Below are 16,391 nucleotides of genomic sequence, written 5' to 3'. Positions count from 1 at the left end.
CAGGACGCGCGGTGAGCCCAGCGTCCTCCTACGCCGCCATCTTCCCCTCCCAGCTGTATGTCTTCTTTGGAAAAATGTCCGCTCAGGTCCTCTGCCCATTTTTAATAGAATTATTTGGAGGTTTTTGGTGTTGCTTTGTAGAAGTTCTTTATATAGTTTGGATATTTACCCCTTGTTTGATATGCCATTTGCAAATATCTAGGAGAAGCTACTCTTAATACATAGATCCAGAAAGGACTCTTACCCAGAATATGCAAAGAATTAATAAAAATTAGTAGGATAGAAGCACCTGGGTGGCCCAGTTGGTTAAGTGTCTGACTTCAGATCAGGTCATGATCTCGCAGTTTGTGAGTTCGAGCCCTGCATCAGGCTCTGTGCTGATAGTTCAGAGCCTGGAACTTGCTTCGGATTCTATGTCTCCCCCTCTCTCTGCCCCTCCCATGCTCATGCTCTGTCTCTCTCTGTCTTTCAGTAATAAATAAACATTAAAAAATTTTTAAACAAAATTAGTAGGATAAACCAGCCAATGCCAAAGGAAAGAACTTCAAAAGGACTTTACAAAAGACAGTATTCATATGGCCAGTAAACATACAAAAAGTGCTCATCTTTAGTAATCATCAGAGAAATGCAAGTTAAAAGCATTTTTGAGGAAGGTACAAAAGTGTTTCATTGAAGGGAGGATGGTCTCTTCAACAAATGGTATTGAAACAATTGCATATTCACAGGCTGAAACAAACCTTGACTTAAGCCTCACCCCTATTCAAAAATCAAGCTAAAATGGTTCATAAATTTAAATGTGAAACATTATACTTGTATAAGAAAGCATAGAAGAAAATCTTCAAGGGGTGCCTGGGTATCTCAGTTGGTTAAGTGCCTGAATCTTGATTTTAGCTCAGGTCATGATCTCATGGTTCATGGGATCAAGCCCTGCATCTGGCTCTGTGCTGACAGCATGGAGCCTGCTTGGGTTCTCTCTACCCCTCTGTCTCTGCCCCTCCCCTATGTTCGTTGTCATTCATTTTCTCTCTCTCTCTCAAAAATGAATAAATAAACATTGGGAAAAAGATCTTCAGGAACTAAGTTTAAGCAGATAGTTTTTCAGTCATGACACCAAAGGGATATAATCCATTGAAGATAAAAAGTCAATAATTGGATAGTTAAAAGCTTTAGGGATGCCTGGATTGCTCCATCGGATAAACATTAAACTTGGTTTTGGCTCAGGTCATGATCTTGCAGTTTTGTGGGTTTGAGACCTGCCTTGGGCTCTGTACTGCCAGTGAAGAGCTTGCTTGGGATTCTCTCTCTCTCCCTCCCTCTCTACCCCTCCCGTACTTGTACTGTCTCTGTCTCTCAAATAAATAAATAAACTTAGAAAAATTATAAAAACAATGTGGATGGAACTAGAGTATACTATGCTAAGCGAAATTAGTAAAAGACCAATATATAACTTCACTCATAAATGGAATTTAAGATACAAAACAGATGAACATAAGGGAAACAAAAATAATATAAAAACAAGGAGGGGTACAAAACATGAGACTCTTAAATACAGAGAACAAACTAAGGGTTGCTGGAGTGGTTATGGGTGGGGGAATGGGCTTAATGGACAAGGGGCATTAAGGAAGACACTTGTTGGGGTGCACTGGGTGTTGTAGTAGGGGATGAATCACTGGATTCTACTGAAATCATTATTGCACTATATGCTAACTTGGATGTAAATTAAAAATAAATTTTAAAACAGTTATAAAAAAGTAAAATAAATAAAAACTTTGTTTGTGAATCACCCTGTTAAGAAAAGACAGATCACAGACTTGAAGAAAATATTTGCAAATAGCATTTTTTAGTAAGGGCTCGTACTCAGAATATGTAAAGAATCCTTTAAATGTAACAGCGAAAAAACAAACATTTTTCAGTTAGAAAATGGGCCAAGGACTTAAACTGACATTCATTTAAGAGGATCAATGCAGCATGGCAAATAAGCACTTGAAAATACATTCATCACTAGCCAATAGGGAAATGTAAACTGAAACTACAACAGGATATCACTTCATATCAGAATGGCTAAAATAAAAAATGGTGACACTGTAAAAGGCTGATTAGGATGCTGAGACCTAGATCTCTCCCACAATGTTGATGAGAATGTAAAATGACACAGCCATTCTTCCTTGAAAACAATTTGGGGGGCGGTGCCTGGGTGGCTTAAGTCAGTTAAGTGACCAGACTCCCGATTTTGGCTCAGGTTATGATCTCACAGGTTCTGGGGTTTGAGCCCCGCATCCAGCTCTGCACACACAGAGCAGAGCCTGCTTGGAATTCTCTCTCTCCCTCTTTCTGCCTTTCCCCTGCTTGCTCACCCTCTCTTTCTCTCAAAATAAATAAACCTAAAAATTTTTTTAAAAATAAAAGGAAAACAACTTAGTAGTTGTTTTAAAAAATTAAACAATTAAACATATTCTTACTATACAATCCTGCAATCACTTTTAAAAATTTATGCCAGAGAAATGAAGACTTGTTTTCACATAGAAACCTATACACAAGTGTTCATACCAACTTTATTTGTAACAGTCAAAAACTGGAAACAACCCAAGTGTCTTATAACATTTGAATGGATAAATTATGTTATATCTATATAATGAAATAGTACTCAATAATAAAAAGGAAGGAACTATTGATATTGATCCAAAGAACTTAGATGGATCTCAAGGGCATTATGCTGAATGAAAAATGCTAATTTCAAAAGGTTACATGCTATATGATTCCTTTCATATGGTGTTCTTTTTATTCTTTTTAATATTTGTTTATTTTTTGAGAAAAAGAGGGGGAGGGGTAGAGAGAGGGAGACAGGATCTGAAGCAGGCTCTGCGTTGACAGTAGAGAGCCCGATATGGGGCTTGAACTCACAAACTGCAAGATCATGACCTGAGCTGAAGTCGGACACTTAACCGACTGAGCCACCCAGGCACACCTCATATGGCATTCTTGATGTAACAAAATTATGGTGGTAGAGAACAGATTAGTGGTTGTCAGGGATTAGGGTTTGTGGGGGAAAAGTATGAATACTAAGGGATAACACAAAAGAGGTTTGTGTTTGTGGTGGTGGAACAGTTCTATATCCTGCTTGTGGAAATGATTGCATGATTCTACATACATGATAAATTTCATAGAGCTGTATACCAAACAAAAAAAAGCACATGTAAAAACTGGTGAAATCAAATAAGCTTGCATTCATAGTATTGTACCAACATCAATTTTCTGGTTTTGACAACATACCATAGTTATGTAAGTTACTACCATTGGGGAAAGCTGGATGAAGGGTACATGGAAACTCTATACTACTGTTACAAATTCTTGTGATCCTTAAGCTAATTTATTGAAGGTTATTAAAAAAAGGCAATGCCATGAGTTGTCAAGGATCTGGAACAGTTAGAACTCTCAAACTGCTGGTGGGAATGTAAATTGGAACAACGACTTAGTAGAACTATTTGTTCAGTTTTAACAGTGCTGTAATACGTACCCTATGACCCAGCAATTCTCTTCGATATATACCTAACAGAAAGGTTTACATGTCTTTACCAAAAAACATATCCAGATGGTTTATAGCAGCATTATTCAAATAATAGTTAATATTTTCATTGTGTTTGTATATTTTAATACTGATGTTTAGTGTTAGGAAAATCTTAAAATATCCTGGTTAGCTTATTTCAGTATGAATTTATATACTCCATACTGAATAATATTAACAATTAAATAATTGTAAATTTTTTTTGATCTTTATTTTTGAGAGAGAGTCAACAAGCAGGGAGGGGCAGAGAGAGAAAGAGATGGAGACACCAAATCCAAAGCAGGCTCCAGGCTCTGAGATGTCTGCACAGAGCCTGACATGGGGCTTGAACCCATGAGTCTTGAGATTAGGACCTAAGCTGAAGTTGGGCGCTTAACCGACTGAGCCACTCAGGCACCCCAGTTGCAAAATAATTCTTAATACTACTTGTTCATTTACTTGACTTTATTTTTCTTTTGGACGCAAAATCAAACAATTTTACATTCCCACTTATATGCTTTCAAAAATCAGAATATTTACCATGTAAATAAATACCTCTATTATTGCAAATTAGACTTCATACAATTGTTTATATGTTTTTTTGTCTTCTAAATTTTTTTTTCAACGTTTATTTATTTTTGGGACAGAGAGAGACAGAGCATGAACGGGGGAGGGGCAGAGACAGAGGGAGACACAGAATCGGAAACAGGCTCCAGGCTCTGAGCCATCAGCCCAGAGCCTGACGCGGGGCTCGAACTCCCGGACTGCGAGATCGTGACCTGGCTGAAGTCGGACGCTTAACCGACTGCGCCACCCAGGCGCCCCTGTTTTTTTGTCTTCTAATTGCACTCCTTTAGTGCAGTGGCTGGACATTTTTTCATTTTTTTGTATTAGCAGTCTAGCTCAGAACTTGGGATGCATAGCAATTTGATAAAGGTGCTTATTTAAGCCCCTTCAACTCTTCATTACTGGGTACATACCAAAAGTTTTGAAGTTCTCTACAAGGTTTCCTGTTTGTGTGTGTGTGTGTGTGTGTGTGTGTGTGTGTGTGTGTGTGTGTGTGTGTGTGTGTTTAACCTACATAGTTTATGCCATTCTTGTATGCTTGATCCTTTCACTGGTGCAGAATAGATATAAATAACAAGAATAATTTTGGAGCCCTAGTTGCCAATGATCCCTTAAATATGTCCACTAAGGAAAAAAAAAAAAAAAAAGCACAGTTTGTTCTCTGTAATGAGTATTATAGATAAGTATAAAGAAGGAAGTAATTATCAGGGTGGCTCAGTAGGTTGAGCGTCCGACTTCGGCTCAGGTCATGATCTTGTGGTCTGTGAGTTCAAGCCCCACGTCGGGCTCTGTGCTGACAGCTCAGAGCCTGGAACCTGCTTCAGATTCTGTGTCTCCCTCTCTCTCTGCCCCTCCCCTGCTCGTACTCTGTCTCTCTCTCTGTCAAAAATAAATAAACATTAAAAAAAATTTAAAAAAAGAAGGAAGTAATTATCACAATTCCATGACCAAAGAGAACTACTGTTAACATTGTATGTACGTATATGTTTTGGTTTCTAGTGCAGTTGAAATTATACTTAATAATGTTTTAGATCTTGCTTTTTTTCACATAACATAATAAAGATTTTTAAAAAAAATTTTAATGTTTCATTTATTTTTGAGAGAGAGAGAGAGAGAGAGACCAGAGTATGAGCTGGGGAGGGGCAGAGAGGGAGACGCAGAATCCGAAGCAGGCTCCAGGCTCTGAACTGTCAGCACAGAGCCCAATGTGGGGCTCAAACTCGTGAACTACGAGATCATGACCTGAGCTGAAGTCAGACACTCAACCGACTGAGCCACCCACGTGCCCCTAACATAATATAGATTTTTATTGGTAATGTAACTCATGGAATAGCCAGAGTGTAATCTAGTCCTCTATGTTGTACATATTTTTTATTTTCAGCCTTATGATCTTATAACAGTGTGAATGAATATATTATCTTCCATTTTTGATAACTTCTGTAGCTTGTATTCTTAGACATGTAGTAGCACCAATTCCATATAAAACATGAAGTTAGTACCTGTGTTGACTCTTTCCTGTTTTAAATTTTGAGCTTCTTTGCATTTTAGTTTATAATACTGTATGTAATCAGTATGGCATTTTAGTTACAAATTTCCCTTCATGAAATTATAGAAAGTAAGGCTTGGTATTTAAAGGCATTTTGTGGAGAATTTTGAAAGTTTATTATATTCCAGGGGTTTTCTCACTCTTAATTAGTTTGGCCAACAGTAAATTATATAGTCATCCGATGGAATACTATTTAGCTACCAAGCCTGATGTTTACCAAGAAAGTTGAAGAAATACTCATCATGTAAACTATATACACAGATATTATCATGTATGTGTAAAGCCAAAAATATATGTGATTATAAAAAAGAAACCCTAGGAAATATTCCATGATTTGGAATGGAGGTTGTTTCTGGGGAATGGAACTATTTTTTTTCTTTAAATTTGTTTATATTTTCAAAAAATGTCGTATAAAATCTTCCTAAAGTTTGTTTATATCAAAGTAATATATTTACAAATTTTAAAAAAGTTTTATAAGGCTTGAGGTCAAAATCAGTCCCTTAACCAACCCCTTACACATGATACCTCTCTGCAGGTAACCAGTTTCAACTCTTGGCAATTCTCCTGGTATTTACTTTCATATATCCACATTACAATCTAAGGTGGGAATTTACACACACACACACACACACACACACACACACACACACACGCACACTTTTCCTCATTCATTTTCCCAACATATTGTTTTGTAATATTTGCCTAAATGAGTCTGGAAATATTTGCTTTTTTGTGACTATGTAAATATTCATACATAAACCACTTAAAAAACTGTGATTATTTTTCCCTTTTTAATGCACATATTTATTTTTGTTCAAGTAATTATTTCTTTTTTAACATTTGCTTAGTTTTCTATGAACCTGTCAACTAATTCATTTTCAAATTCTCAGCAATATAAATTCTTGTGTTCCAACACAGCATTTTTTTTAACACATTCTCACATCCTTCTTGGAGCAGTCTGTTTTCTTGATTCTGTTTTAGCTACTGCAGTATTTTGCATCTGTCTAACTTCTCTCCCTGTGTTCATTACACTATATTTATTATAATTGCTTATCACTCATTCCTACTACACTTAGTTCCTTGGACACTGTCCTTCATTTTGATGTACTTAGTGCTTGCTCATAACAGTACCGAACACAATAGGACTTTTGAGTTATATATACATGGATTTTCTACATTTACTCAGAATCTACAAATGCTTTGAATACATAATTTCCATATTTATCTTTAATGTGATTTCCATATTTATCTTTATTCCTATGAGACTATTTGATTTTCTAGCAATAAGATTCATCTTGCATGTATAAATCATCAGCCTGACTCCTTAGACATGTCTTAATTTTTTTCAGTAAGTGAGAAATGAATTCTTTGAACTTCTAATTGTTCAAAAAACTGCCTTAGGATTAAAAAGTCATTTCATAATATCTGTGAAGTGCTTATTACTAAAGCATTTATTCATGTTTTTATTTTCAGAGGACGATTGTTTATCATTTCCACCAAAGCAGGATCTCTTGGAATTAATCTGGTAGCTGCTAATAGAGTGATTATATTTGATGCTTCTTGGAATCCATCTTATGACATTCAGAGTATATTCAGAGTTTATCGCTTTGGACAAACTAAACCTGTGTATGTATATAGGTTCTTAGCTCAGGTAGGTTTGTAATTTATAGTTTCTTTTTCATAGTGAAAGGTTGGGTGAAACATAATATTTTTGGAGTGCCAAACATATATGCATTATGAAGAGGCAAATGAAATTGAGAACATCAATCCTATACTATATATAATGCAGCAGAACTCAATTTTGGCCTCTCATGATTTTCTGTTTTGTGGTTCATCCATGTCTATAATGTCACCTTTCTCAGTTTGAGATGGATTTGCATGGGTAAACTGATTTAGAATTTTCTTGCTTGTTTAGGAAAGTTAAAAATTTATAGTTCTTTTACTTAGCATACATAGAAAAGCAAATAAGTAAATCTAATTTGCTTATAGATGTAAAGGTCAAATAATTATTGTTTTTAGTAGCCACCAGATACTCTCTTAATTTGAAAATATGGGTAAATAGGAAGAAGAAGTTAACTTACAATAATAATGAGTCATTACAAAGAATAATACTTTCTAGGAAAGAATATTAACATTATTTCCTTTATAAACTCAGATATTAAAAAACAGAAACTGAAATTTAAGAAAAATAAGTAAAATTAAAGAAGTACAAGGTAATACAGATTTATGGAATCAAGCAAGTTGCCTTTTAACTGGTACATCTGTTTTGGGAACAGATGCTGTTCTCTCCACCTGCCTCCAAATCTGGGCTTCTGAACCAGAGACTGGGTTTTATTGGTAGATTGATCCTTGCTCATTTGATCTTCTCTAGTACATAATATTATTAATTGGCAGACTACACTATCACCCCTTTCCTATCCTTGAACTAAAAGCTCTTCTACATTCTAGTTTAAAATGCTATATATGTAATAGATGTGGCGTTTTAGTTATTAATTTTCTGTCCTGAAATTATGGAAAGTAAGACTTGATAGAAAGGCAGTGTGTAGTGATTGAGAGCTTATTATATTCCATTGAGAAGGAATTAAGCTACTCTCTTGTATTATTTTATAACCCTCTAAAATCTTATTTCATGTACTTCTTTATTTCTGTGTTCTGTTTACTCTGGTGTTTAACTGCACTTCTACTTCCACCAAGTACAGATATATATAAAGCAAAACATGAATGTGTATTGGTCAGATAATACAGAATGATTATCAATAATGTAGTTTTCTTTTTTGTCAAGGTAAACTACAGTGAACAGATGAAATCTCTCATGAATTAATCATTATTGCTAATAAAACTTGCTTTATGGCAGTATATTATTATGAAGTTTTGCTCTTTTGTATTAACCAATAATTATATTTCTCCTTGATTAAGTTTCATGTGTACAAAAGTTGCTTATTTGTATATTGTTCCTTCTTTTTACAAGGGAACCATGGAAGATAAGATTTATGATCGTCAAGTAACTAAGCAGTCACTATCTTTTCGAGTTGTTGATCAGCAGCAGGTCGAGCGTCATTTTACCATGAATGAGCTTACTGAACTTTATACTTTTGAGCCAGACTTATTAGATGACCCTAATTCTGAAAAAAAGAAGAAGAGAGATACTCCTATGCTGCCAAAGGTAAACATCTTTAGATTATTAGCTTAAAAAAAAAAAAACCCACCATGGACTAAAGGTATTTTACTACTACTATGAAAGTTAGTCATTTGAATAAGGCTAGATTTCAGAATTTTCCAAAGAGAATAAAATTGTATTTAAATGAGAGGGTGCTTGGTCAGTTCTCTACATAACACCACAAAAAGATCGTGTAATCTGAAATACATATTTAATGCCAAATAAAAAGTTCAGCTCTGTAAAAAAAAAAGTCACGGAGTAGAAACCTTAAAGGAAACAATATGTTGCTCTTTTAATAATCTCCAGTAGAGGGCATACATAATTTTAATATTTCTATATGAAATTTAATGGTCTTTTCTTTAACATTTATTGCTGTCATATAGCGGTTAAGAATCAGCAAATAAAGGTATATCTTACTTGATATTTTTCACTGTCATAAAGCAAGTAAGACTTTCACACTTGGAAAAGGATACTTAGAGGTAATCTTGCCAAGCCCTCTTATTTTATATAAGTGGAGAAAGCTAGGGTCAGAGATATTCAGTGACTTGCTCATAGTTTCCAGCTATTAAGTGGCAGAATCAGGAGTAGTATCTACATCTGTCTTCCGGTCCATTGTTCTTGGATTTAAAAAAATACATTATTTAGATCAATATAGAAATGTATTATAATGGTAGATATCATTTTGACCCTTTTGAATGTAAGACAAAGCCATATGTTCTCTGATATAAAGTGATCTAAATATATTTAAACCTATTCTGGTTCATCTAAAAAGCTGTTTTAGGGGGTGTTGTTGGGGGGTTGCTTTTCCTGTTGTCTTGGTTTCAGATTCAAGCACTTAATGTTCCCTGTAGCTGTTAAGAGAATTGGGAAAGCAGCTACCAGGTTATGGTATCACTCTACCAAAGTCACTTTAGTCATTTGTGTATGTGTTACCTCATAAGTATCTTAGCTTTTCATACAGTTGGACACATTTAATGAAGGCAAAAGATAATAGTAATAAATAACTCTCTAATGCTAACATCAGTGATTTCTCCAGTTAACTTTTAATGTACATGTCAATTCTTAAGTAACATGAACATTAAGCATTTGTAATTTTTTTAAAAATGTCTTTTGTCTTTAAATACTTTGTTGTTCTAATCAGTGATCTACTCTTCCATTTAAAGTTCTCTGGTGGGGTGCCTGGGTGGCTCAGTTGGTTGAGCGTCCAACTCTTGATTTTGGCTCACGTCGTGATCTCACTGTTTGTGGGTTTGAGTCCCGCATCAGGTTCTGTGCCGACTGCATGGAGCCTGCTTGGGATCCTCTGTCCCTCTCTCTCTGCCCCTTGCCCACTTGCTGGCACGCTCTCTCTCTCAAATAAATACACTTTTAAAAAGTCACTGGTAGAACATTTATGAAAGAGTTTTTGTGACAGTGTCCATCAAATCTCTTTGATAATGGCTTAAGGCCACATGGGGGTTTGAATCTCACATTTTTTAAGTTAACATTTAAAATACTTCATTAAAGAGTATTATTTCATTTTCATGTTATGAAATATTAAATTGATAGTGATTTGGCTTTCTAAATTATGTTATTATAGAACATCAGCAGAATTCTTAAATAGTCTTTGGAAAATTTTATGCACTCATGTTTTTTTGTATATCTTTAAAAACACACAAACACAGGGGCACCTGGGTGGCTCAGTCGGTTACACGTCCAACTTCAGCTCAGGTCATGATCTCATGGTTCGTGAGTTTGAGCCCCATGTCAGGCTCTGTGCTAACAGCTCGGAGCCTGGAACCTGCTTTGGATTCTGTGTCTTCCTCTCTCTCTGCCCCTTTCCCACTCCTTCTCTGTCTCTCAAAAATAAATAAATGTTAAAATCACAAACACAGGGGCGCCTGGGTGGCTCAGTCAGTTAGGCGTCCGACTTCGGCTCAGGTCATGATCTCACGGTCCATGAGTTCGAGCCCCACGTCAGGCTCTGTGCTGACTGCTCAGAGCCTGGAGCCTGTTTCCGATTCTGTGTCTCCCTCTCCCTCTGCCCCTCCCCTGTTCACGCTCTGTCTCTCTCTGTCTCAAAAATAAATGAACGTTAAAAAAAAATAAAAAAAAAAAAACACAAACACAAATGGCATCGTACCATATATACTCTTCTGCAACTTGTTCTTTTCACCTAAGATGTTTCTTGAACATCTTTCTATATTGGTATATATACCTCTACTTTTTAAAAATCAGCTGCATAGTGTTCACTTGCCTTGATTTGTTTAACTCTTGTGTCCCCAACAGCTTTCTTATTAGTTACTTAATTCTGTATGGCAAGAAGTATTCTTTTAAGGACTTGCATGTATGTTTATAATTTTAAAGATAGTGAAGTTTCCCTTTTCAATTTGAGAATGATTTTTGTCTGATTAGCATCGTTCTTAAAATTACACTTTAAGCTTCAGCTTTTATAAGAAGTGCATCATGGTTAGTAATATTTCTGATAGGAAGCAAACATTCCACTTTGAAAGGGAGTAATTGCTTTGAAGTTATTCGTTATGTGGTAAATTTCTGATTATGGGAATATTTGTTTAATTTGATAAACATTTGGGGCACCTGGGTGGCTCAGTTGGTTAAGCCTCTGACTTCAGCTCAGGTCATGATCTCACAGTCCGTGAGTTCGAGCCCTGCGTCGGGCTCTGTGCTGACAGCTCAGAGCCTGGAGCCTGCTTCAGATTCTGTGTCTCCCTCTCTGTCTGCCCCTCCCCTGCTCATGCTCTGTCTCTCTCTGTCTCAAAAATAAATAAAAACATTTAAAAAATTTAATTTGACAAACATTTATTGATTATTAGCTGATTTTGAGGTGTACTGTGAGGGTATACCAAGACCAGCTAGATATCGTCTGTACTTTAAAGAAGATTTAAAAAATCCTGCAGGAAAGGAATGCTATTTAATTGTTGTAAGATGTCTGAAAAGAAACCATCTGTTGAAAGTATCATGCTTTTTCATTTATAGACTTTACTTACTGTATTTTCCTTTTTTAAAAAAATGCTTATTTTTGAGAGAGTGAGTGAGTGAGTGAGTGTTGTGGAGGGGCAGAGAGAGAGGGAGACACAGAATCTGGAGCAGGCTCCAGGCTCTGAGCTGTCAGTACAGAGCCCAATGTCGAACTTGAACCCACAAGCCATGAGATCATGACCTGAAGTCGGACACTTAACCAACTAAGCCACCCAGGTGCCCCCTGTATTTTGCTTTTGATGGTATAACCCTTTGCCCAAGAACAAAAAGGAAAAAGAATATTGACTCTCCCACAACTCTTCCCAAAAGGAAAATAATAGTTAACTTTTACTGATTTCTTACTGGGTTTCATACTGTGTGCTAAACAGTTTGTTCAGATTATCTTCTTTAATCCAGCAGCAATTGAAAAGCCAATAATGCTGTTTTCATTTTGGATGGGGAAATTAAGGTTTGGAGAGGTTATGTAACTTATTGAAGTTTACACACATAATTAGTAGCGAAGCTGGTCTTCAAGTATGCCCAACTTGAAAGCATGGAGTCTTAATCATTATATACTTTACTGCCCCCCATTAGAAATTAGAATGTTAAGTCCAAGTACATGAAACAGGGCAGAGGACCTAGGATTCCTAAAATCAGATGGCATTTAGAATGCTTTTATTTTGTTTTATTTTATTTTATTTTATTTTATTTTATTTTATTTTAAATAAAGCTGGATTTTAAAATATAGAATTCTTGGGGAGCCTTGGTGGCTCAGTCGGTTAAGCATCCAACTTCAGCCCAGGTCATGATCTTGGCAGTTTGTGAGTTCGTCCCCACGTCAGACTCTGTGCTGACAGTTCAGAGCCTGGAGCTGCTTCGGATTCTGTGTCTCCCTCTCTCTCTCTGCCCCTTCTCTGCTCATGCTCTGTGTCTCTCTTTCAGAAATAAAAACATTAACAAATAAAAGAAAATGTAGAATTCTTTCACAGTTAATACCATTGTGTAATGTAACTATTGAGATTGTATAATACAGCGTTTAGCTCATGGCTTGTGAAGTTGTAAATTCCTCAAATTTATAGAAAGCTTTAAAGTTTAACTTTTCTCATACATATTCATTATTTTAGGAGATGGAAGTTTAGGGAGAATGTGACTACCCAAGGGTACATGACCAGTGTTAAGAGCTAGAACTTGAATTTAGCAGCTTTCAAATTGCATATTCCAAGGAGCTTCCAGTAGAGTAGCATAGGTGCTCCAGTGCCACCATGTGGCTGAGTAGGGGAAGGCTAGACAGGCAGGCAGCACTCCAAACCCCACATCTCATTTCAATCAGAGTCTCTCTCCTTTTATCTCTTTTATGCAACATAAGATTTCATTTAAAGGGAGGATATTGATGGGGCGCCTGGGTGGCTCAGTCAGTTAAGCGTCCAACTTCAGCTCAGGTCGTGATCTCACGGTCCTTGAGGGCTCTATGCTGAGAGCTCAGAGCCTGGAGTCTGCTTTGGATTCTGTGTCTCCCTCTCTCTCTGCCCTTCTGCCCCTCATGCTCTTTCTCTCTCCCTCAAAAAATAAACATTAAAAAATATATATTTAAAAAGGGAGGATGTTGGTACCTTTTTTTCCCCCTATGCTCTGCTTTTTATTCCTGTAACTTACTCAGAGGTTAGGGCTTTTTAAAAAAAGTTTTAAAAACAGTGTACTGTATATACTATAATGCCTTTCTAACTATCACAGTAACTAAGAACTGTAAGGGATCTAAAAGGAAATAGGATATTGTATGAGATTTACCTGAAGAAGGTGATAACCCACTTGTGGAGAGAAAATTAGCATGCTTTAAGAAAAAAGAATGAAGTGCTGATGTGACTAGTACTGAATGTGTTTTCCATATAGTATATATGGTTAAAAAATGGAGGATAGAGCATTCAGGTACAGTTTTGGTGGAAAAACATCAGACTGGCCAATAAAAGATGGTTAGTATTTAGTTGGTTTAGGAAAGAATGAGGCTTGAATGTAGGATGCAACAATTTGGGCAAAGGGGAAGATAATGATTTGTGTTCCAGATTCAAGGTATGATGAAGACATTGGCGAGGTGAAGAGTTGAAATTGGATGTGTGAGGTGTGGGTAATGTGGGGCCAGCTAATAGAGAGCCATGAAAGGTAAATAGAGGAGTTTATATTTAAAATAGTATTTACTACATAAGTTCATGAATGGATCTGTTGTATGATGAATGTGAGCTGTTGGAATATTAATCTGGTAGTAAAATGCAGGATGAGGATGCATAATAGGGTGATAAAGGGCACCTGAACAGCTTGGTTGGTTAAATGACTCTTGATTTCTGCTCAGGTCATGTTCTCCCTGCTTGGGATTCTCTCTCTCCTCTCTCCCTGCCCCTTCCCCTCACTCACATGAATTCTTTCTTTCCCAAAATAAATAAATAAACTTAAAAAATAGGGTGATGATTATGGAGTGAATCAAGCACTTCAAGAAAATAAATGGGAGAACTCAATAACTGGTGATAGACTGTAGCTTTTACTTAGTAGGCAGTAAAAAAATTTACCTAAATAATGAAGTTTATTTATTCATTCATTCATTAAAAACTTTTCAGGTACCTGCAAAGTAACTATCATTATGCTGGTTACTAAGAATACATTGGTAAACAAGACTAGGTTCTTGCTCCTAAGGAGTTTGTAGTCTAATCAGTGTACTATAAGCAAGTAAATATAATAAAAATTATGGGTCCTATGATACAAATCTGTATAGGCATCAAGGAAGGAATATTCAGGTCTTTCTTGGAAAAGTTGAGGTGGGGAGTTGACATTAGGAAGACTTGAACTGATGTTGAAAATAGAAGTGGGTAGCTGTTTGCATTGCTATGAGGGTAAAAGGTGAAGGCCCCTCAAGGGGAGGAGCAGAAAAAAGAAACATGCACCAAAAAGCATGGCAAGTTTTGGGAGCCTAAAGTAGTTAAAAATGTATAATAGAGTAAAAGGAGATGGTGGTAGAGTAAGGGAGGTAAGGCATGGGGAAGAGGTAAGAGAAAAGACTGGAGAGACAGATGGGAATCAGATCATAGAAGTTAGAGTTTGGACATTGTGTTACAGGCTGTTGTATCTATTATAATGATTTTAAGAAAACAACCAATGCTGAATTTTCATTTTAGAAAAAAATCACTTTGGGTATCAGTATACATGATGGATTGGAGAAAGGAAAGTAGATGTAAAGGTACTTGTTAGGATGCTATATTAATAGCGCTTAAGATCCAGATGAGAGAGGTAATGCAGGCCTGAAGTAAAGTGGTAGCAGTGAGGGTAGAGAAGTAGCAAGCACAGTGTAGGTACTCAGTAAATGTTAAATTTGCTCCCTGGGCTTATATTTAGAATTTCACTTAACTCTGCCCATTACTGTTTGGTTTTGATTTCCTTTAACAAGAATTTGAAAATTGGTCCTCTCTGAAATAGGTATAAGTAGGTGATTTTCTTGGTATTTGAACTTGCTCTTATTAAAGACATTTCAAAGTTGGTTCCTATTATTATAGTACAGTTGCAAACACCTTCCTTTGTTACATATAATGTTCAAGATGAAAACCTGCTAAAAATGAAAGTTTATTTTCACTTTACTTGGTATATGATTATTATATTTTTTTCTTCTTTGTCACTTCCTCTTTAATTATTATATAATTCCTCTCCATGCATTTCTGTTTTTTGTTTACATTTTTTTACTTCTCTACTTTTTAATTAGTATCTCAGACTTAATTTATTAGCCACTTGACTTTTTGTCTTTTATCTTTGCAGCTCTTTAAAGGCAAGAACTATATCCTTTGTTTCTTTTCTTCCTTCACTATTTCCTTTTTCACTTCTTCACTATTCTATTCATCCATAGTAAATAAAATGGCACTTTTGTATGGCCTTTTTTGAAATATATCATTGATAAGCAGTGTTAGACTTACTGTTGCAAATAGTAAAATTGAAATGAAGAGTGAGTCGTCCATCACAGCAGGTGTGTGAAAGGAAGAGAATTGGAGCTTTAATTTGTGTCTTCAGTTTTTGTACTGAATCAGCTTAGTCAGCTCTGTTCTCCATTCCACCCATGAATTATATTGTGTTAAATCGCCTCATTGATTTCTGGCTGTTGTTGGTGCTGCTTTTCTTTTTTTGAAATATAACAGTCTCGTAGTCTCATGAACCCATTTTTAAATATATTGATTTTAAATATATTGATTTTAGAATCATGTCTACAGAGTGGCAGTGCATCTCTTTAGTTGTTCAGGGTAATAGTGTTTTTCAGCCATTTTGAAACTTCCAACATGATCTAAACTTACCGTTTAACATAAGTTTGTAGTGATAAAGATTTGTTGACTGATTCTTAACTGTTTATTTTTTAACTATTAAAGTAATAACTCACTTCTGTTAATGTTTATGTAGATTATGTTAGGGAAAGTATCTTTTCTGGTAGTAAACTTCTGAATTACACAGATATCAGAGATGAAAATCTTGGTCAAGTTCATATTTCTTAATATGCTTAAGTGAGTATATAGCCTAAGCTCTGTACCCTTCTTAAGAAAACAAAAGTCAGTAAAACTGGTATAAAAGTTCTTTTGTACTTCCCTTTTCTAGCACTGTACTAC

At 35.8% G+C, this 16,391-nt stretch overlaps 1 protein-coding gene across 1 annotated transcript in view; it reads left to right on the top strand.

The window, feature by feature from the left end:
- Positions 1-16,391, top strand: part of ATRX (ATRX chromatin remodeler) — a 331,615-nt gene that overhangs the window by 287,213 nt on the left and 28,011 nt on the right. The window contains 2 exon segments of the mRNA XM_030306144.1: positions 7,128-7,305; positions 8,623-8,817. Of these exon segments, the coding sequence (XP_030162004.1) occupies positions 7,128-7,305; positions 8,623-8,817 (373 nt within the window).

This window comes from Lynx canadensis, chromosome X (assembly GCF_007474595.2).
Source record: "Lynx canadensis isolate LIC74 chromosome X, mLynCan4.pri.v2, whole genome shotgun sequence".
Classification (NCBI taxonomy): Eukaryota; Metazoa; Chordata; class Mammalia; order Carnivora; family Felidae; genus Lynx; species Lynx canadensis.
This window is presented reverse-complemented; position numbering and strand designations above follow the sequence as displayed.